The 20,474-nt window shown below is 52.7% G+C and overlaps 1 protein-coding gene across 3 annotated transcripts in view; it reads left to right on the top strand.

Moving 5' to 3' along the window:
- The first annotated feature begins 6,199 nt into the window (after positions 1-6,199).
- Positions 6,200-20,474, top strand: part of Abcb9 (ATP binding cassette subfamily B member 9) — a 36,053-nt gene continuing 21,778 nt past the window's right edge. Inside the window, exons 1-6 of one of the 3 annotated variants that reach the window (XM_038346406.2) lie at positions 6,200-6,366; positions 11,588-12,236; positions 17,234-17,348; positions 17,755-17,885; positions 18,750-18,955; positions 20,072-20,269. In XM_038346406.2, coding sequence (XP_038202334.1) covers positions 11,648-12,236; positions 17,234-17,348; positions 17,755-17,885; positions 18,750-18,955; positions 20,072-20,269 — 1,239 coding nt within the window. In that variant the 5' untranslated portion in view covers positions 6,200-6,366; positions 11,588-11,647. Of the gene's footprint in view, positions 6,367-11,476; positions 12,237-17,233; positions 17,349-17,754; positions 17,886-18,749; positions 18,956-20,071; positions 20,270-20,474 lie in introns of all 3 variants that reach the window. The other 2 variants (XM_038346405.2, XM_038346404.2) reach the window with 2 other exon arrangements.

The raw sequence follows: 20,474 nt of genomic DNA, 5'->3' as shown, positions 1-20,474 counted from the left end.
CAAGCAAAGCGGCCCAGCAGAGACGCATGGCATGACTTGTGGCACGTGTGTGACCCGAAAGGGGGCACTTCAAGCCCCCAGCTCTCGTAGGTGACACGTGGCACTCTGTGGCAAAGGGGGAGTCCCCGGCCTCTGGATTCTGGTGTGGTGTGGTGTGTGTGTGAAAGAGAGGAGGGGGGAGGAAGAAAAAAAGTGGGGGGATCCTAAGTCCTTTCTTAGTTCTGTGGGACTCCTGCCATCCACAGTAGGGTTCTGCCAAGTCCTGTGACTGTGAGGGCCACAGGTTAAAAATTTATAACTAATTACATTAACTTTTTGCTGTTGGCTTGGTGGCTGTTTTTCTTTTTGAAACAGGGTTTCTCTGTAGAAGAGTCCTGGATATTCTGGAACTTACTCTGTAGACCAAGCTGGTTTTGAACTCACAGAGATCCTCCTGCCTCTGCTTCCCAAGTGCTGGGATTAAAGGTGTGCACCACCACTGCCCAGCCTGGCTTGGTGACTTTTTAGTATTTGTTTTGTTTTGTTATTTTGAGACAGGAGCTCATGTAGCCCAGGGTGGGTATAGGTGAGTATAGACAAGGATGGCCCTGTTTCTGCCTCCTGTGTGCTGGGAGCACAGGTGTGTGCCACCAGGCCTTTTCCCTCTCCCACTCTCTTTTCTCTGTGGGAATGAGTCCCTTTCATTCCAGCCCAGGTCCCATATGTTACTGTCAAGTCTTTGGAGCTACCTATTTTTCATCTGTGTCTGGGAGAAATTGTGTCCTAGAATTCTCAATGAAAGTACTAGATTTTACTTCCCTGAACCTATTCCTGTGTTGGGAAGCAACCACAATGCTTCTACCCTGGTCCCCTTTTTAAAAAGATGTTTGTTTGTTTGGTTGGTTGGTTGGTTTTTGAGACAGGGTTTCTCTGTGTAACAGTCATAGCTGTCCTGGAACTCGCTCTGTAGACCAGGCTGGCCTCGAACTCACAGAGATCCGCCTGCCTCTGCCTTCCAAGTGCTGGGATTAAAGGCATGTGCCACCACCGCCCGGCTATTATTATTATTTTTTTTTTTTTGGTTTTTCGAGACAGGGTTTCTCTGTGGCTTTAGAGCCTGTCCTGGAACTAGCTCTTGTAGACCAGGCTGGTCTCGAACTCACAGAGATCCACCTGCCTCTGCCTCCCGAGTGCTGGGATTAAAGGCGTGCGCCACCACCGCCCGGCCTATTATTATTATTATGCTCTACATTTTTCTCTGCTTCCCTCCCTGCCTCTCCCCTCCCCCCTTCAACCCTCCCCCAAGGTCCTCATGTTCCCAATTTACTCAGCAGATCTTGTCTTTTTCTGCTTTCTACTTCCTATGTAGATTATATCTATGTAAGTCTTAGTGTCCAAATTGTTGTCTGAGTTCTCTGGGATTGTGGTTTGAAGGCTGGCTTTCTTTGCTTTATGTTTAGAAACCACCTATGAGTGAGTACATGTGATAATTGTCTTTCTGTGTCTGGGTTACCTCACTTAAAATAATGTTTTCTAGCTCCATCCATTTTCCTGCAAAATTCAAGCTGTTATTTTTTTCTGCTGTGTAGTACTCCATTGTGTAAATGTACCACATTTTTCTTATCCATTCTTCAATAGGGGCATTTATGTTATCTCCATATTCTGTCTATGACAAACAAAACTGCTATGAACATAGCTGAGCACATGTCCTTGTGGCACAATTGAGCATCCTTTGGATATATACCCAAAAGTGGTATTACTGGGTCTTGAGGAAGGTTGTTTTCTAATTTTCTGAGAAATCGCCACACTGACATCCAAAGGGGTTGTACCAGCTTGCATTCCCCGAGACCGTTTCTGTAATTGCTTTGGAAGTGGCTTTATGTCCTGGGTGCTGAGCAGAAAGGATACTGAAAAGGAAGCTCATGAGTTCAAATCCAGCCTGGGCTGCATAACAAGACAGTATTTCACTGCAGCAGCAAAGTAGACTAGAGCTCATGGGAAAGGGCACAGGTTTTGGAAACCTGTCCTTGGCAGTGGGAGTAAGCTATGCAGAGACACGGCCTGTAGGAATCAGGAGAAGTTGCAAACTTGAGGTGCAGCAGCAGAGCCCCGTGTAGATGAGCACACAGCAAAGCTCACGTGCTCTCCTGCCGTCACTTGTTTGTTTGTTTATTTGTTTGTTTTTCGAGACAGGGTTTTTCTGTGTAGCTTTGGAGCCTGTCCCAGCCTGTAGACCAGGCTGGCCTCAAACTCACAGGGATCCGCTTGCCTCTGCCTCCCGAGTGCTGGGATCCACCATGTCTGACTTCCTGATCACTTTTACAAATTCTTTTTATTGCATTTTTACTTGTTTATTTTGTGTGTGTACGTGTGTGTGTTTTCGTGTGTGTTTTTGTGTGTGTGCGTATGTGTGTTTTCGTGTGTGTGTGTTTTCTTATATGTGTGTGTATGTTTTCGTGTGTGTGTACATATGTGTTTTCATGTGTGTGTGTGTATGTATGTATGTGTGTGTGTGTTCGTGTGTGTGTGTGTGTGTGTGTGTGTGTGTGAGCGTACGCGTATGTGAAGGCAGAGGTCAGATGACAACCAGCTACAGGCAGTTCTCTCCCACCACCCTGAGTTCCAAGGGCTGAACTCAGCCTCAGGCTCAGAAAGCATCCTCTGTGTCACCTCCGCAGCCCTGACAGTTCTTGCTTGCATTTTTTCCGTGCAATTAGGTGCATCAAGGTTCAGAGCCATCCCACGGTTCCTGAAGGTGCCTGGGCCCTGCTCCCGTTATTGTTTACTGTGTGTCACTGTTCCTGGGGAGACGTTTATAGGTTTGCTCAGTCCAGGTAGGGAACCGAAGTACAGAAACTGTCCAGATCCAGCGTGGTGAGCCAGTGAGTTTTACTGGGCTTCCTTACAGGAGCAGAAACAACTCCATGACAGATGCATCTCTTAAGCCCACCCAAGCATGGGTGACAGTCTCGCTCACAAAAGCTTGCGCTCAGCTTTTTTTTGTGGGTTGGAGCGTCCTTCGCAGGTAGCTCAGCTGGTCTCTGCATCCTCCAGGCAGCTCTGATGCTGTCAGCCCCTTCTGGGTATCTGAGTGCGACTCTGCAGTCTTTACAGCTTACGTTCTCTCTGGGAGGGCAAGACTTAGTATTCCTGACGAGTTCCTGAGCTTAACCAGCTTCCCTGCAGGATGGACTGTTTCAGCTCCCCTTAGAACAACTGGTTGTGAGCCGGGTGGTGGTGGCGCACGCTTTTAATCCCAGCACCCGGGAGGCAGAGGCAGGTGGATCTCTGTGAGTTCGAGGCCAGCCTGTTCTACAAGAGCTAGTGCCAGGACAGGCTCCAGTGAAGCCCTGTCTCGGAAAAAAAAAAAAAAAAAAAAAAAAAAAAAAAAAAAACACAGTTGTGTCTTGTTTCTCCAGTTGATGGGAAACTTTGAACTGGAGAAAACTGCTCTACAACGGGGGGGGGTGAGGGGGTGAGGGGGTGGGGGAGTGGGAGGGGAGCTGTCCTGGCAGGCCTTGCTACATTGGACCCTCACCGTTCTGCACTGCCAGTCGGTTACACAGTGCTCAGAACTTCCTGCACAGAACTGCAGTGCCTATCCCACTTTCTCTCCAATAGGAAAACAGGCTCAGAGTCTCTTACCCAGGGCCACACAATGAATGGGATGTGGGCCTGGCTGGGTCACTCAAGCATTTAGAACCACCCATGCAAAACACTCTCTTCAAGTACAAGTATCCACTCGCCTTTGCTTTTAACACAAGCAGACAATTGTTAAACTCTGCTCACAGGATGTAGGTGGTGGCCCTAATACCTCTGTGTAACCAAAAATTCTGCCCCTGTGTGTTTCCTCCCTGCTCCCTGATATTCTCTGATAGATGACTGTCTAATTATCAGTCCAGTTCCCTGTGGACAGGCATTTAGGGTATTTCCAATCCCTTGCAATTGTTGCTTTTTGTCAACCAGATCTTAGCTCCTTCCCATGAATCCACCAAGAGAAGAAATTCCTACCGGACCAAACAAAAAACAGAGCAAAACAAAAGCAACTTTGAAATCTGTATTCCAAATTTCCCTACCAGGAGACTATCCCATTAGAATAGCTAGCAGAGGCCATTTTCAATTCTGTGCTCGAGAGTGGGTGGATGTGGGAAGATCTCTCTGGACCCTAAGCTCACTGCCCACTTGATGGCACAGATCAAACCCCACGGACCCCTTCTATTCCTGGAATGGCCAGACTGTTTCCTACCCAGATCCCCTGACCCTCATGCACCCTGTTCTCTCGTGGCTTACTCTTTCTCTTTCCCTTTTCCTAGCGGCCTTCCCAGTTAAGGTTTCCCCAAGCCATTTCAGCTCCATCACTAGGGTTTAGTTTATTTTGTTTTTGCAATACTGGTGCAGGAACCTGGGGCCTCACTCACATTAACTAAGCAAGTGCCCTGCCACCGAACTACATCCCCAGCCCTGGTTTATTTATTGCACTTAATGCTGCCTAGCATCTCTTCCATGTTTCTTGGTGGGTCTTCTGTCTCCTCTGCTCTGTCTGTTTTGCCCACTGCACCCAGAATCACTTAGAGCATAGGTCGTGTTCTAGTTAAGGTTTCTATTGCTGTGATAAAACACCATGACCAAAAGCTACTTGGGAAGGGAGGGTTTTTTTTTTGTTTTTTGGTTTTTTTTGGGTGTGTGTGTGTGTGTGTGTGTGTGTGTGTGTGTGTGTGTTCTTGAGACAGGATTTCTCTGTAGCTTTGGAGCCTGTCCTGGAACTAGCTCTTGTAGACCAGGCTGGTCTTGAACTCACAGAAGCACCTGTCTTTGCCTCCGAGTACTGGGATTAAAGGTGTGCACCACACTGCTGCCTGGCTTGAAGGAAAGTTAGGACAGGAACCAATGCAGAGGCCATAGAGGAACCCTGCTTGCTGGCTTGCTCTTTGTGGTATTTTTAGTCTGCTTTTTTTTTCTTTTTCCAAGACAGGGCTTCATTGTGGCTTTGGAGCCTGTCACTCTGTAGACCAGGCTGGCCTCAAACTCACAGAGATCCGCCTGCCTCTGCCTTCCAAGTGCTGGGATTAAAGGCATGTGCTACCAGCACCCGGCTCAGCCTGCTTTTTCAGAGCACCTAGGATCACGTGGCACTGCCCATAGTGGGCTGACCACCCACATCGGGAGACCAGTCTGATGGAGGCAATTCCTCAGTTGAAGTTCAAATTGATTAAACTACCCAGCCCTGCCCATAAACGACTTTATTATTTCCCATAGAATATGCTCCCTTCTAATAGGTACAATCTGCTTCCTATGTATACTGTCTGGTTCCATCTCTAGACTGTGCAGAGATCTTGACTGGGTCCTCTTAAGAGACAGGGTCTGTGTTGCCCAAGTTGGCCCTGAGCACCTCAGCGGAAATGACTTCTTCCTCAGCATCCCCAGTATGGGTGACTATAGATACATAAAGCTATGCCCAGATCTCAAATGCTTAGAATGGCAAACGGTGTGCAGTAGGAGCTCGACAAAGACTTTTGGATAGATAGCTAAGCGAAAGAATGAGGATCATAACCCCACCATATCGTCCAGGGCTGGCAGGCTGTGCCTTCAAGGAAAAGAAGCCATTAAAGAGTATTTCTGTTCCTTGAGTATGCGCTGAGGCCTGGTCCAAGCGCAGAGCATCGAGCCCTCAGGACCTTAAACTTCCTAAAGTCAGGAGGTTTGCAGCAGGTGCTGAAGCTGTGAGCTCAGGTCCAACCCGGGAGGTTCGGCCCAGGAGACACCTACAGTCCAGTCCCACAGAAGCCCCGCCCCATTACAGAGGATCCGCCTACTCTAGCCTCACAAGGTGATCCACCCACCCTGGATGTCCCGCCTACTTCTCCTGAGGCTCCACCTCATAGGCGGTCCTCCAGCTTCTTACCCCGAGAGCTCCGTCCCATCCCGGAGGCTCGGTCCCTGTCCTCAGGATATCCCGCCCCCTTCCCCTGAAACTCCGCCCCTAGTTGTGGTCTCTTCCCGCCCATTTCTTCGGAGGTCCCGCCCTGTTCTGGAGACTCCGCCCCTATCTTCTGAGGTGTTTTCCCCCCCTCCACTTTCCCGAGGCCCCGCCCTACGCATGATGCCCCGCCTACTTTCCCTTGAGGCTCCGCCCAGCCCGGAGGCCTTGCGGGCGCCTGCCTCAGAGGCCCCGCCTCACCCAGGAGGTTCCAGCCCAGTTGCCTGAGGCCCCACCCCCGGCGCTGCCCGCCCGTCAGCGGGCGGCGGGGCTGGGCTCCGACCTTGTAGCGGCGCAGCGCTTTCGGCGTGCGGTGAGGACGGGTGCGCGGTGAGGACACGGTGAGAGGCGGGCTTCTGCGTCCCGGCCGGCCACGGCGTGTCCCCCTCCCACGTCTCACCTGGTGGCAGGTAAGGGCCGCCCCCAGCCCTGCGGCGCTCCGCATTGGGAAGCCGGCTGTTTTTGACCCTTCTGCGACGCTGTCTGTAGGTACCCTGTGAGGAGCGTTTAGAGGAGCCCCTAGAGGCCCGGGGTTCGGCACGGTACTGGCGGCGACCTCCGAAGGGCTGTGAACGCCAGGCCTAGCCTAGGCCGAGCCTTCCCTGCCGGCAAGCGGGCCTGTGAGGTCCCAGGGGCGCCTCCTCGCCGGCCTGCTTTAACTGAGATAGCTGCGAGCGCGGCTGACGCCTCCCTGCCCTCCACCCCACCCCCTGGAGATGGGTGGCCTCCATGCCCCTGCTGCAGATGCGTGGGGACAGGTGTCAGAACCTGCTTGGTTTGCCACCAGGTTCCCTGAGGCCACCTGGCATCGCCCGACGGAGTGCCAGTCCCAGCAGTGGGATGTGGTGGGGCCCAGCAAGGGCGGGAGTCGGGATGGAGCCATGTGGACCCAGCCTGGGTGTGTCCTGTTCTCCAGAGACCCCAGAGCAACTAGGGCAGTCGGTACCAGCCGAGAGCAGCGACCCGCCTCCCCGGGCCAGCAGAGTGCGGGGTGAATGGGAGCCACTTGACAGGACCTTTTCCCTGCAGTTCCTAATTATGCTGGGAGCGCCTTTCCTCCTCCTCCAACAGAGGGTAAAGTCTGTGCTTCCCTCGAGCTCTAATGGGCTTGGTGGCTGTGAGCCTCCCAGGGCACCGGGTCACGGAACTGGGAGGTATAGGTACCAGGGAAGACCCAAGACTGGTAACTGTTGTAACGGTGATGGTAGCTACTTCTCTCCTGGCTGTTCTGACAACCCTTGCCCACACTGACAGCTGGAGGCAATCTCTACTGGGAAGAAAAGGCCTTTCTACAAGACTGCCTGTGCTTGGCATGGCGCTTAGTGGGAGAGTGCTTGCCTAGCAAGCCAGGCCTTGAGTTCTACACCCAGCACCAAAGCAAAGCACCATCTGGGGGCGCTGGGGTCACTTGCCAGTCCTGTGCCATGCCTTAGCATTTGGGTCAAGGCAATGTGCCCTGTCTTCCTGGCCCCTACTGGTCCCTGAGCAAGGCCTGCTCTGCCTCTGACCACCATCTTGCCCTTGTCTCTTGGGCCATGCACATCACCTGTGTGTCCACAGTTTGCCCTCCAGTTCCACCTAGCTGTGCGTCCTCGGACAGATGGAGGATAGGCATGTGGTTCCCAGCAGCCTCCCTATCCTCCCAGCTTCCAGCCTTAAGTGCTGTGGTCCTTCTCCTCTCCATTCTGCACTGTGGATTATTTAACGGCAGAGTAACCTGCCACCCTGCCCCCGCCCCCGCCCCAGGTCTATAACCTGCTCTGCCCTGATTTGGACTCTGCTCCCTGGGGGCTTTAGAGTAGATGGATGCAGCTCCCGGGAGGGAGGGTACCCTAGGTTCTGTGGTGCTCTGCCCGGAGTACCCCAGACACTTCCCCTTCCTCCTTCCCAGGCTTTGTTTTTGCCTCCTGCTGAAGGGCTTCAGCTAGCCTGTGGTGCTGACATCTGGAGTGTTCTCTCCAGTGGACATGGGCACATGTGGCTCCCAGGTGAGCAACTGGCTACCTGGGCTGTCGGATTGTCAGGAAAGAATCTCCACGGACTGACAGAGGTTAGCTAGCTGGCTTTTGGGCTTCAGGCTAGCTGCCCTTCTCCGTCTGGTCCTCTGTCTCACTCCTGGCCCCTTCCTAGGGGCCGCGGACCCCTGGTGCCCACTGCAGGAAGATAGCAGCTGGATACCTGGCAGGCCCTGTGAGATCAGCCCTGGCCTGGCAGAAGGCCTGGGTGGCACTGGGCCAGGAGCTTCCCTCCTTGGGCTCCGAGTGGAGCTCACCCACTCATGCTCCCTGAGGCGTCTGCATTGCAGCAGACTGAGCCCAAGAGCTGTGTTGGCAGCTCAGACCCGGCAGGGATGGAGGAAGGCCTGGGCACGGGTGCCTGCCTGTCTCATCCCTTCTCTCCGCACTAACCCCACTTGGCCCTGGCTCCCTTTGGAAAGGCAGATGCTGACTAATCAAGCCATACCTCTGACACATACTCAAATCTGCCTGGCACTTCTGAGGCCATCACCCTCACTGCCCTCTCTGCATGCCAGACACACACCCCTCTTAGCAGCATCGGGGGCACATCCACCTGGGAGAGACTGCCATCAAGTATAGAGGTGTGGAGCCCAGATTTTGGAGTTCTGCCTAGCTGTGTGACCTGAGACAGGTCACTTGACCTCTCTGCCTCAGGTATCTAAACTAAAATTAGAATACATTTCATGGAATCTTGCATCAATGTATGGAAATCACTTAGAGCAGTGCCTTGCTCATGTTCCTATCAGAGGATGCCAGCTCATGACTGCCACCTCTGCTTCTTGACTGAGCCCTCCAGTGATGCCCACTATTTTCCTTAAAGGAAAATAGCATCCTGTTTGTGTCAGTTGCGTTCAGAAGTTACTGCTTTGCTGTTCACCTGCTGTGTGATCTTGGGCAAATTCTCAACTTCTCTGGGCTTCATTTTCTCAATGTGCTGCACAGAGAAGATGATTTGCAAATCTCACAGAGTCATCTCGAGGATACTCTAACGCATGCAGAGCAGGTGTGGAGACTTGGCTCATTCCATAAGCACACGATGCAATTATTAGATGCCTGCTGCATGTCAGGCATGCAGTGCACACAGGCGAGGACCCTGGTGCTGGGGTCCTTCACACAGGGGCTCCTGTCCTGCTTTGTTTTGGGCCCATGTTGACTGAGTGCCTTGAACAGGTGACTTTGTCTCCCCATGCCTCAGTTTCCCCAGCTGTAAATGGACTGACCTCATGTATAAGGTTAGATCACACTCCAGCTCAAAGTCAGTCCCCATGGTGTGGCCACCAGAACTATGGAGGAGAGGTATGGCTCAGGTCGGATCTCCTGTCACTCGTAGCGGCCCCTTCTTAGGAAGATCTGATCAGGAGGTAGTACTTGGGGTCACCCCCAGTCTGTTCTAAACCTACCTTAAACAAACACCCGAGGCCACAAGACCCACACCCCAGAGTCCCTGAAGCTTCAGGCCCTACAGCCTCTGTGAGTCCTCAGGGGCTCTGAGGGAGGAACTCGAGTGGCGTGAACAGCAAAATCCAGAGAAAGACAAGGGGGTCTAGGCGAGGAGTGAGGGCCAACCTAGGCTGGATGTGAGGACTCTGGAAACTCCAAGCAGACACAAAGGCCTCTGGGTTGCCATGGAACCTGAGAAGGGAAAGGTGAGTCGAGATACAGCATGCACAGCTATCAGCAGTGGTTAGTGTATGCCAGCCATGCCAGGCCTGATACCCACGCACTAAACTTCACCACCACCTTGTACAAACGCAACGGTCAAGACTGGCCATCTGTTGAGCTCTGCTAATCTCAGTGGTGACAAAGTCCTCCAGGGGATCCTCATCCCCACCCACCTTCACTGCCCGAGTTCTTACCTTCAACTACAAGGGGCTCTGGCCTTCTGTTCCACCTGTCCAACGTGCCTTCCCCCATATACCCTCGGGGCAGTTCCTCTCTCCCTCTGTCTCTCTCTGTCTCTGTCTCTCTGTTTCTATGTGTGTGTGCGCGCACATGCGCACGCATGCATGCACGCACACTGGACATTACCAGGGCCTCATACATAGGCAAGCACTCTATCTCTGAGTTGATCTAAACTCTCTTTTCTCTTTTATATTTTGACACTAGGTCTCACTGAGTTGCCCAGGCTATGTCCTGAACTTGCGATTCTCCTGCCTCAGCTTCCCTAGTAGCTAGAATTACAGGCCTATGCTACCAAGCCTGGCTTCTTCACCTCTTCTGAGTCTTGCTCAAATGTCACCTCCCCTGTTTACACCTCTCTCTCTGTCACACACCTTTATTATCATTCAGCACCAGTCATGTCTTCATTTTATTTACTTTTATTTTATGTGTATGGCTATTTTGCCTATATGTATGGGTGTACCATGTCATTCAGTGTCCACGGAGGCCACAGGAGGATGTTGGAGCCTCTGGAACTTGAATTATAGACAGTTTTGAGTTAACCATGTGGGTGGTAGGAATCAAAGCTAGATCCTCTGGAAGAGCAGCCAGTGCACCCAACCTCTGAGCCATCTCTCCAGCCCCTCAATCCCTTTTTAATCTCCCTCCTATACTGGCAGGTTGTTTTCATAGGGGCAGGGATCCTTGTGGATGGTCTTGGTTTTTGTTTCTCTTTGTGGTAGTAGTGATGGTATATGTGTGTGTATGCATGTGTGTGCACGTGCATGTGTGCTTCCAAGGTTGATGTGTCTTCCTCCATTGCTCTCCACATTTTAAAAAATATATTTATGTCTGTATGAGTTTATTGTGCACTACATACATGCAGGAGCCTGTGGAGTCTAGAAGGGAGAAGATCCCTTGGAGCTGGAGACACAAGTGGTTGTGAACTACCTGATGTGGGTGCTGGGTCCTCGGCAAGAGCACCATTAACAACTGCTCTTAACAGTGGGCCATCTCTCTAGCCCTCCACCTTGTGTTGAGGGATAGGAACTCATCGATTCTGCCTGGTCAGTAAGCTCCAGGGACCCACTGTCTCTAGCACACCTTCCCACCCCACCCTGGGGACTACAGAAGAGTATGTCCCTCTGTGTCTGGCTTGTGTGGGCCCTGCATTTAACTCAGATTCCCACACTCACACAATTGCTTTGCCCACTGAGACTTCCCCCTAGATGCCATTTTTCTGTTTTGCTTTTTAAATGAGGGTGTGTATGTCTCTGTAATCAAGGATAGCCTTAAACTCAATCTCAGTGCAGTCCCCTGCCTCGGTTTCTGAAGTGGAGTGTGGGAATTATGGGCCTGAGCCACCATACCTGACTCAATTCTTTTTTCTTTCTTTTTTTTTTCGAGACAGGGTTTCTCTGTAGCTTTGGAGCCTGCCCTGGAATTCACTCTGTAGACCAGGCTGACCTCAAACTCACAGAGATCACCTGCCTCTGCCTCCCGAGTGCTGGGACTAAAGGCGTGTGCCACCACCGCCCAGCAACCTGGCTAAATTTTTGCTCATTCTAAATCCCAAACACAAAGGACAGGCCTACAACAGACGCTAAATAGACATTCCTTGTAGGAGAAGAACTTCCAGCACCCCAGGAAATCTCTGCTCACCAGACTGGCTTGGGGTCCTGCAGCCTGGGAACACACTCACACCTCTTGCCCTGATCTTCGTGTTGCCTAGCAGACGATGATGGCCTTGCCCCGGTGAGCTACAGCCTGCCCCCATCACCCACCAGCCAGCAGGATGCGACTGTGGAAGGCCGTGGTAGTGACGCTGGCCTTCGTGAGCATGGACGTCGGTGTGACCACGGCCATCTATGCCTTCAGCCACCTGGATCGCAGCCTGCTGGAAGACATCCGACACTTTAACATCTTCGACTCGGTGCTGGACCTCTGGGCTGCCTGCCTGTATCGCAGCTGCCTGCTGCTGGGGGCGACCATCGGTGTGGCCAAGAACAGCGCTCTGGGGCCACGGCGCCTGCGGGCCTCGTGGCTCGTCATCACCCTCGTGTGCCTCTTCGTGGGCATCTATGCCATGGCCAAACTGCTACTCTTCTCAGAGGTGCGCAGGCCCATTCGGGACCCATGGTTCTGGGCGCTCTTCGTGTGGACCTATATCTCGCTGGCCGCCTCCTTTCTGCTATGGGGGCTGCTCTCTACAGTGCGGCCGGACGCTGAGGCCCTGGAGCCCGGGACTGAGGGCTTCCATGGAGAGGGTGGGGCCCCTGCTGAGCAAGCATCCGGGGCCACACTACAGAAGCTGCTGTCGTACACCAAGCCTGATGTGGCCTTCCTAGTTGCCGCCTCCTTCTTCCTCATCGTAGCAGCTCTGGGTAAGTGGGGTCTTGGATCTGGCCCACCCTGAGCAGCACCTCAGGCTGCTCAGCAACCTCTTTCCCCCCCACAAACATGTTATTACTTAGGTGGTTCACATCTCCCAGAGATCCAGAAACAATGGGTATGGGATCTTACCTCGTCATCTCAGCACTTGAGAGGTTGAGGCAGGAGGATTGTTGAGAGTTTGTGGCCAGCCTGGGCAAATAGTAGGATCCTGTTTCAAAAATACAAAGAAAATAAGAAAACAACAATAACCAAGCCCGTCCCCCTACCACTCCCCACCACCCTTCACCACCTCCCACCTAAAAACCTAGCTGGGCAGTGGTGGTACACACCATTGATCCCACCACTTGGGAGGCAGAGGCAAGTGGATCTCTGAGTTCAATTTCAGCCTGGTCTACAAAGCAAGTTCTGGGACAGCCAGAGCTGCACAGAGAAACCCTGTCTCAAAAAACAAAACAAACAAACAACAACAAAACAAAGATATGGGAAGGCAGAAACTGTCCGTGTGCTTCCCTAATTCTACCCGATTGTCCTATTGTCCTGCCCATGGTTAACCACAGAGGTTATTAGAGACTTCCATGCCGACAGGAGACCCATTTATTCCCTCACCCATTTGTACATGCATATGTGCTCTTGTGTGGATGCAGAGGTCAGAGGTCAACCTGAGTATTGGCCTCAGCAGCCGCCATCTGATTTTTGAGACAGGGTCTCTCACTGAACCTGTAGTTCACTGATTGGCTAGAGGAGCTGGTGTTACCCCAGGGATCCTCCTGTCTCTACTTCCCCAGTAGCGGGATTATTGTTATCACTACATGCTGCCTTGGCCAGCTTTTGCACATGGGGAGCATCTCCCCTAGTCCTAGTCCCCTCTGATGCTTTTGGTGTTTCCCAGCATAGTTCCCAGCATGCATGCTGTACTGCCTCCCCACCCCTGCATGATGTTTGCTTGGGGTTTTGTTTTCTCCCCCACTTAATGGCTTCTAGACATTTCCTACAACGGGACCTCATTATTTTCTTCAGCTGCATAGAATTCTACAGTGTGGAGGCTGTAGCATGCATAGATTTTTTTCCCCATCTGCCTCCTGTTGTATGTACTTGTCTCATGTGCCTAGATGGAACTGAAGGGTGAAGTGTGTCTTGATTTGAAAGTGAACTGTCTGGTGCTGTAGGTCTGGCACTCTGCTCCAGCGTGGGCAGGAAGGGGGTATTACAAGGTTGCACTGTGTCCCAGGTGGGGGCGATCATACAAGCTTTTGAGGAACTGTAAAATTCAAACCATACATCCCCATGACGTTGGGGGACAGAGAGTGAGTCAATGAGCTAAGAAGATAAAACGCCCCAGACAGATCCACGCACACGGGAAGACCTTGAGTGACTGAGCATCAGGCTGACCCTTTCCCATTAACCTTTCTTCTGCACTTGCATCACAACCCTGGGCTTCTCTTGGACAGACTGGCCTTTGTGTGCCCTTCGGTCACTGTGTTGGTGATATTGCCAGCTCTGACTCACTCCAGGTCCTGATCCCTGGCACCAGATGTCACTCCATTACCTTGTCCCTGTGCCCATGGTGGACCTGTGGCTTGCTGTGACATGCCCCAGGGTACAGCTGTCCTACAGTGCCACTGAGTTCTGGCAGCCTTCAGGGTTCCATCAGGCCAAGGGCTCAGTCCGAGTCAGGCTCCAGCAGGACCGATTCTGATGAGCTGAGCCTGTTTCTCAGCTCATCCCTGCAGTGGGATGCGGAGACAAGCAGAGCACCTGGCCAGGTGCGGAGTAGGCGTGAGGCACTGTGAACACGAGTCTTCAGTCCACAGTGCTTGTCTACGCTGACCCTTTCTGTACTCTCATGGCCTACACACAAAAAGAAAAGCCCCCAGCCACCAAGTGGGGAAGTGTTCAATGCACCCCGCCTCTCTGTTTTATCGGTCTGAGATAGGTTCTCACTGTATACCCTGGCTGTCCTAGAACTCTGTAGACCAGGTTGGTTTTGAACTCACTGAAATAGAGATCTGCCTGCCTCTGCCTCTCAAGTGCTGAGATTAAAGGCATGTGCCGCTACCACCACCTGGCTTTTTTTATCACATTTTTATTTATTCATTTGGGGAGGGGCTGGTTGAGCGCATGCTGTGCCCTGTGAGTGGAGCTCAGAGGACCACTTAAGAGAGTCAGTTCTCTCCTTCCACCGTGTAGGTCCTGGGATCAAACTCAGACTGTCAGGCTTGGTGGCAAGAGCTTTACCTACTGATCCATCTCACCAGCCCAGGATTCTTTTCTGTTTGTTTTCGAGGTTTGTGTGTGTGTGTGTGTGTGTGTGTGTGGCACCTGTGTGGGTACATGTGGAGGCCAGAAGTCAGCGTTAGCTGTCTTCCTCAATCGCCCTTCACATTATCTCTTGAGGCAGGGGCCCTTGTTGAACCTGGAGTTCACTGGGATTAGCCTGCCTCTGCCTTCCCAGCGCTCCCTGGCGCTGGAGTCACAGGCATCTGCCACCAAGCTCAACTGTTTATGTGGGTGCCAGGGTCGGACCTCAGATTCTTGCGCTTGCATGATAAGCACTCCACCCACTCATTAGCTCTGTTTATTTGTTGTTTTCCGACAGGACCTCATGTGTCCCAGGCTGGCCTTGAACTCCTGATCTGCCTCCACTTCCCAAGTGGAGACTATAGGCATGTGCTATACCATACCTGCTTACTTTTGCTATTTGAGACAGGGTCTTATGTCACTGAGGCTGACCCTCAACTTCTAATCCTCCTGCCTCAGCTCCCAAACACTGTAAACCAGGATTCTTCCATTGAGTTTCTTGGCATCTCAACTAACTGTATAGAATGTGGGCACGCAATAAGGATGTAACCGCTGGGCGCTCCAGTCACCGCCTCTGTAGAAAGAAGTCATTTCCACAAATAGCAAGAACAAAAATACCAAAGCCATAAGAACACCGGGTGACATTTGGGACTTGGAGAAGATGAGGGAGCAGATGTCTGAGGTAAGATGTGTTCTAGGCAGAGGGTTAGTGTGCACAGGTCCTGAAACAGAAGGTACCTGGTTGTTAACATGGCAGCCAAGGCTGCGAGGCTGGAGCAGAGAGAGCTGGGACAGAAGCCATGAGCCATTGCAAGGACCTTGGCTCTTTCTTGCTCTAGGTGAGTTGGGAATAAATGGACCGTGTTGAGAGGGACAAGATCTGAGTGAATTTTATAGTGGGGAGCAATCCCTGGGACACCAGGCAAGATGGGCAACTCAGAGCAGAATGGGACCTACCTAGGCAGCAACAGCAGTCAGATTTGAGAAATTAAGTCCAGTTTAGATTGTCCATGATGCTTACAGATTTCCTCAGAAGGGTTTGCAGTATACCCAGCACCCAATACCACACAAGCCCATCATCATCGGAGCTCACTCATGGTTTCTTCCCTAGGAGTAAACTGAGGCGGAGCTGCAGCTGTTAAAATCCAGCTGTGGCTGGAGATGCCATCTAGCTAGAGCCAGATAGCCTGCTCGAGGCTCCTGCTTTATGTCCAGCAGAGGGCGCCAGAGCCGCATGGAAGGGCAAGGTGCAGTTCTGTAAGAACCTACCTTGTGTCCAGCCTCAAGCCTGGCTCAGCCTGTGCAGAGCTTCAGGGAAGACACCCAGAGGAACCAGGCATCCAACCTTGAGGGTCCATGCTTCTGCACCAAACATTTTTGTGAGAGTGGACATTCCGCATTCTTGGGAAGCAGGCATTTTAGCACAGCATTAATCTGACAGCCTTGGAGCTTGTCAGGGCTGGAGTAGCCAAGAGCAGGGCATTCCCAGTGCTAAAAATAAAAGGTGCTGCCAGGTTTGGTGTCTGATGAGGGTTGCTATATGCATCCAAGGTGAGCAAGGCTGTGCCCTTGAAGAGAGGCACTGTGTCCCCCAGCAGCTGCAGGAAAGGAAGGGCAGGGCTTTGAGACGCTCATCCCTGCTTCCTAAACATACCTCAAAGCCCCACCTCTTTTATTTATTTGTTTGTCTGTTTATTATTATTTTTATTTATTTATTTATTATGTGTACAATATTCTGTCTGCATGTATGCCTGCAGGCCAGAAGAGGGCACCAGACCCCATTACAGATGGTTGTGAGCCACCATGTGGTTGCTGGGAATTGAACTCAGGACCTTTGGAAGAGCAGGCAATGCTCTTAACCACTGAGCCGTCTCTCTCCAGCCCCCAAAGCCCCACCTCTTACATATGTGATCTATAACATGAATGAACTTGGGTTGAATCTCAGCCATTCTCCTTCCTTGCTCTGGGACCAACTGAGTCAGCTGGTTGAAGATCAGGAAGCCTGTGGGTAAGAAATCACCCTGCCAGCTGCAGAGCTCCACCCCTCAGAGGGGAGGGACCAGCTCGGTCCGGAGCCAGAATAGCAAGGTCTTCCTGGTTCTAGAAGGTAGACTCTCCACCCAGACGAATGAAGTCACCTTTGGCCTCCTCTCAGCTGATGGTAAGCTGTGTGGAATGGGTGATGGCAGGACCTGTGACAGGCCCTACTCTGGAGGAGTGAGGTGGCTTCATGTGCTCGATGCCCAGGTCGTCAACGTCAGCTGGGGCCATGTAGATGGGTCAGTGTTTTCTATGAAGGGGGAGCTGTTAGTTTTCTTCTCTGGGTTGAACTTGGCTCACCATTGAGAGTACAGGCCATCATGGGGGAAGTCATGGCGAAGGCACATGAGGCGGTTGGTCACATGGCATCCACAGTCTGTAAGCAGAGATGATTGCTGGTGCTCAGCTTCTCTCTGTTTTATTCAGACAGGGACTCCAACTCACAGAATACTGGAGCCCACATTTATGGTGTGTCTTTCTACCACAGCTAATCCTGTCTAGAAACTCCTTCACAGCCATGCCCATGATAATTAAATCCCATCTAGTTGACAGATTAACCACTGTAGGGGCAAGCAGGCACTGGCAGAATAGACCATGAGTTGGATGAGCAACCTGTGTGCTTCCCCTGAGCCTGCCCTGTCTCCCCCAGGTGAGACCTTCCTGCCCTACTACACAGGCCGGGCCATTGACAGCATTGTGATCCAGAAGAGCATGGACCAGTTCAGCACGGCTGTCGTCGTCGTTTGCCTGCTGGCCATTGGCAGGTAGCCACCCAACCCAGGAGGGAGGGCAGCAGGGTGCAGGAGCAGCTTAGCACTATGGCAACGTCCCAGAGTAGCTTTGAACCCTTTTGTTGGGCCACAACTTAAAGCCACATTCTTGTCTCTGAAGATGGCACCAGTCCCTGAAGATATGCTTTCCCCTCCCTGGCTGGTATGTGCATACGCAGGCCAAAGGACTAGTTTCCTATGCTGTTCTAGAAGGATCTGCTGACAGTGTTGAGTCCCTCACCCTTGCTGAGGGACTTACTGGAGAGTGAGGGGGTCTAGACCCCAACGCCATCCCCTACAGAATAGCCTGTCCTCTCTCCTTGGGTGGGGAAGGGTCAGTGGGTGGTGGCTGCCGCCTGCCGGAAGGACACCGGCTATACCGTCTCTCATCTGCAATCAGCTCATTGGCCGCAGGTATTCGGGGCGGAATTTTCACCCTCGTATTTGCCAGACTGAACATTCGCCTCCGGAACTGCCTTTTCCGCTCCCTGGTGTCACAGGAGACAAGCTTCTTTGATGAGAACCGCACAGGTTGGTCCCTCCTGGGGACTTTGGGTGTCCAGGGAGAGCTAGCTTTTTGTGGGACCCAACAGCAGCATGGCTTGCCCTGCTAGCCCTTCCTATGGTCCAATTCAGGGTGGAGCCCTGGGGTGTTAAACCACCTGGGGAAGTTTTGGGGTGAGCTGTGGTTACCACAGGACTCTGACCAGGCCACTTAAGGTCTCTGCAATGACAGGGCCTCTCAATGGGGCCAGTTCAGTCTGAGAGTGGCCTGCAGAAGCCTAGTTCCTGTGAACTGAGTCATGGGAGGAGCCCAGACGGGGCAAGGAACAAGAGACCAGCCCAGTCCTGTCCCTTGGGGCCTGTTCCCCACCCTGTCAGCTGTTGCAAGGCCCCTGGCCCAGTACCCCACATTGTGTGAGACACCTGCTATGTGTTCCTCTCCAAGCTCAGGTGGCTATTTCTAAGGCGGGCGTGGAGGGTGTTTACCCATTCTTGCCAGTGACTGCTGGCAGAAATAAGTTTGAAATCTCTCTGTGATGAGTGTGTGGTACCAAGCTGGCCCTTCTTAGCTGACATTCAGCTGCTGTTCCCACTCAGAGGGGAGGCAAGATGTTGCAACTGTGTGTTGTGGCCTATACCTGTGATTCTGTCAAGGCCAGCCTGGGCTACTTGAGACCTGGCATCAAACAAAACAAAGAAAAAAATGGTACTAGGGGCTGGGCCTGGCTCCCTAGCCTTCCAGAAGTGTCCTCTATCATTCCCAGAAAGCATGGTGGGAAATATGTGATTCACACTGCCCATCTCAGAAGTCCCTTAGCATCGCCTGTGCTGTGCCCACCCTGGCAGCTCTGGGCATCCTTGCCGCAGAGGGCTGAGCAGCCTGTGTTCCAGGGGACCTCATCTCCCGCCTGACCTCCGACACCACCATGGTCAGCGACTTGGTCTCCCAGAACATCAACATCTTCCTGAGGAACACGGTCAAGGTCACGGGCGTGGTGGTCTTCATGTTCAGCCTGTCCTGGCAGCTTTCCCTGGTCACCTTCATGGGCTTCCCCATCATCATGATGGTGTCCAACATCTACGGCAAGTACTACAAGGTAGGCGCCACCCGATCCCCAGGCAGTACCTGTGTCTGCTTCAAGAGCCTTAGGGGCTAGGCAAGGCTGTGCAGAAGTAGTATGCGTTCATTCGTGTCTTCATTTGGTCATCGGGCATTTCCTGAGCCCCAACTGTGTCCAGCACTGGGAAGCAGTGAAGTAGGCCCCGCCTTCAGAGCGCACATCAAGTCAAGTGACAGCTGGCATCAGGTCATGGTAATCGAAGCAGTCAGGCCTGGTGGCTCCCACCTGCAATCCCAGCACTTGGGCTTGAGGACCGCCACTCCAAAGCCTCCAAAGCAGAGTGAGGCAGGTGGTTGCCGGGACCTGAGGAGAGCGGGCTGTCTCAGGCTCTGTGGTAGGGTGTGGCTGTCTGAGAAGCCACCAGGTGGCTGTTGGGTAGGTGATGGGATGCAGGAAAGTGACAAGTGATGAGCACAGAGGTTGGCTCTGGGTTTCAAGGGGGATGGTGACTTGGGCCTTGCTTGTAATCTAGTATGAGGCCTCTGCAGTCTGCTCCGCCACTGCCTGTTAACTGGGCTCACTCTCCCTGGCTCCTGGAATTTGTGGGAGCTCCAGAGCTGAGTTCAGACATGCAAGTCTAGGCCCCTAGACAGGCTCAGGCGCCGCGGGGGAGGGGACTCAAGAGCAGGAGCTCCAGGCCAGCTAGTGGGTCTCTGTTCCCAGCGCTGGGACTCTCCACTGTGCAAACACATTTCCTTCAACCTCCAGCCTTGGAAAAGGCCACCTGTCCTCAGCTCTGGTCATGGATTCCCCACTAGTTTCTCACTGAGGGGGAAAAGTAAAAGGTTGGGATGGAGCCTGTTCCCTTTTCCCTGTCCCTGCCCTCACTTTGCTGCTATATTGCTGCCTTAATCTCTGCCCACACCAGGCACCACCTCCAAGTGGGTGGAGCCTTGAAGAAATTCCTTTAGGGTCTGCCATCTAAAAAAAAATGACCCAGCCCTCAGAAAGGGCACCCCAAGAGCTCCACTGAGGTCTGCTCTCGGAGTCTGCCCTATCAGAAGGAAGTGGGGCTGGGGCTAGGGCAGGCAGTATGGGATGGAGGTGGGTCCAGGAGGGTAGTGAGACTGTCCTGCCCATTCCTATCCACAGAGGCTCTCCAAGGAGGTCCAGAGTGCCCTGGCCAGAGCCAGCACCACGGCCGAGGAAACCATCAGCGCCATGAAGACCGTGCGCAGCTTTGCCAATGAGGAGGAGGAGGCGGAGGTGTTCCTTCGCAAGCTGCAGCAGGTGTACAAGCTAAACAGGAAGGAGGCGGCGGCCTACATGTCCTATGTCTGGGGCAGCGGGGTACGTGTGGTCAGATGCCAGGGGTGAGGGGATGGGTATCCAGATAGGGAACCCTTGCTTGGGCAATAGTCTGGGTCCCCACACGTGGGTGTCAAACCATCTGAGAGTCTTTCCTGGAAAGACCACAGTGGCCTTCAGAGGCCTCTGCCCGTATCTGTGTGAAGTGGCAGGCAGGGAGACCTTGCTTCCCCAGTCTAGCTATGGC

The sequence above is a fragment of the Arvicola amphibius genome, chromosome 10, assembly GCF_903992535.2.
Source record: "Arvicola amphibius chromosome 10, mArvAmp1.2, whole genome shotgun sequence".
NCBI classification, from domain to species: domain Eukaryota; kingdom Metazoa; phylum Chordata; class Mammalia; order Rodentia; family Cricetidae; genus Arvicola; species Arvicola amphibius.
This window is presented reverse-complemented; position numbering and strand designations above follow the sequence as displayed.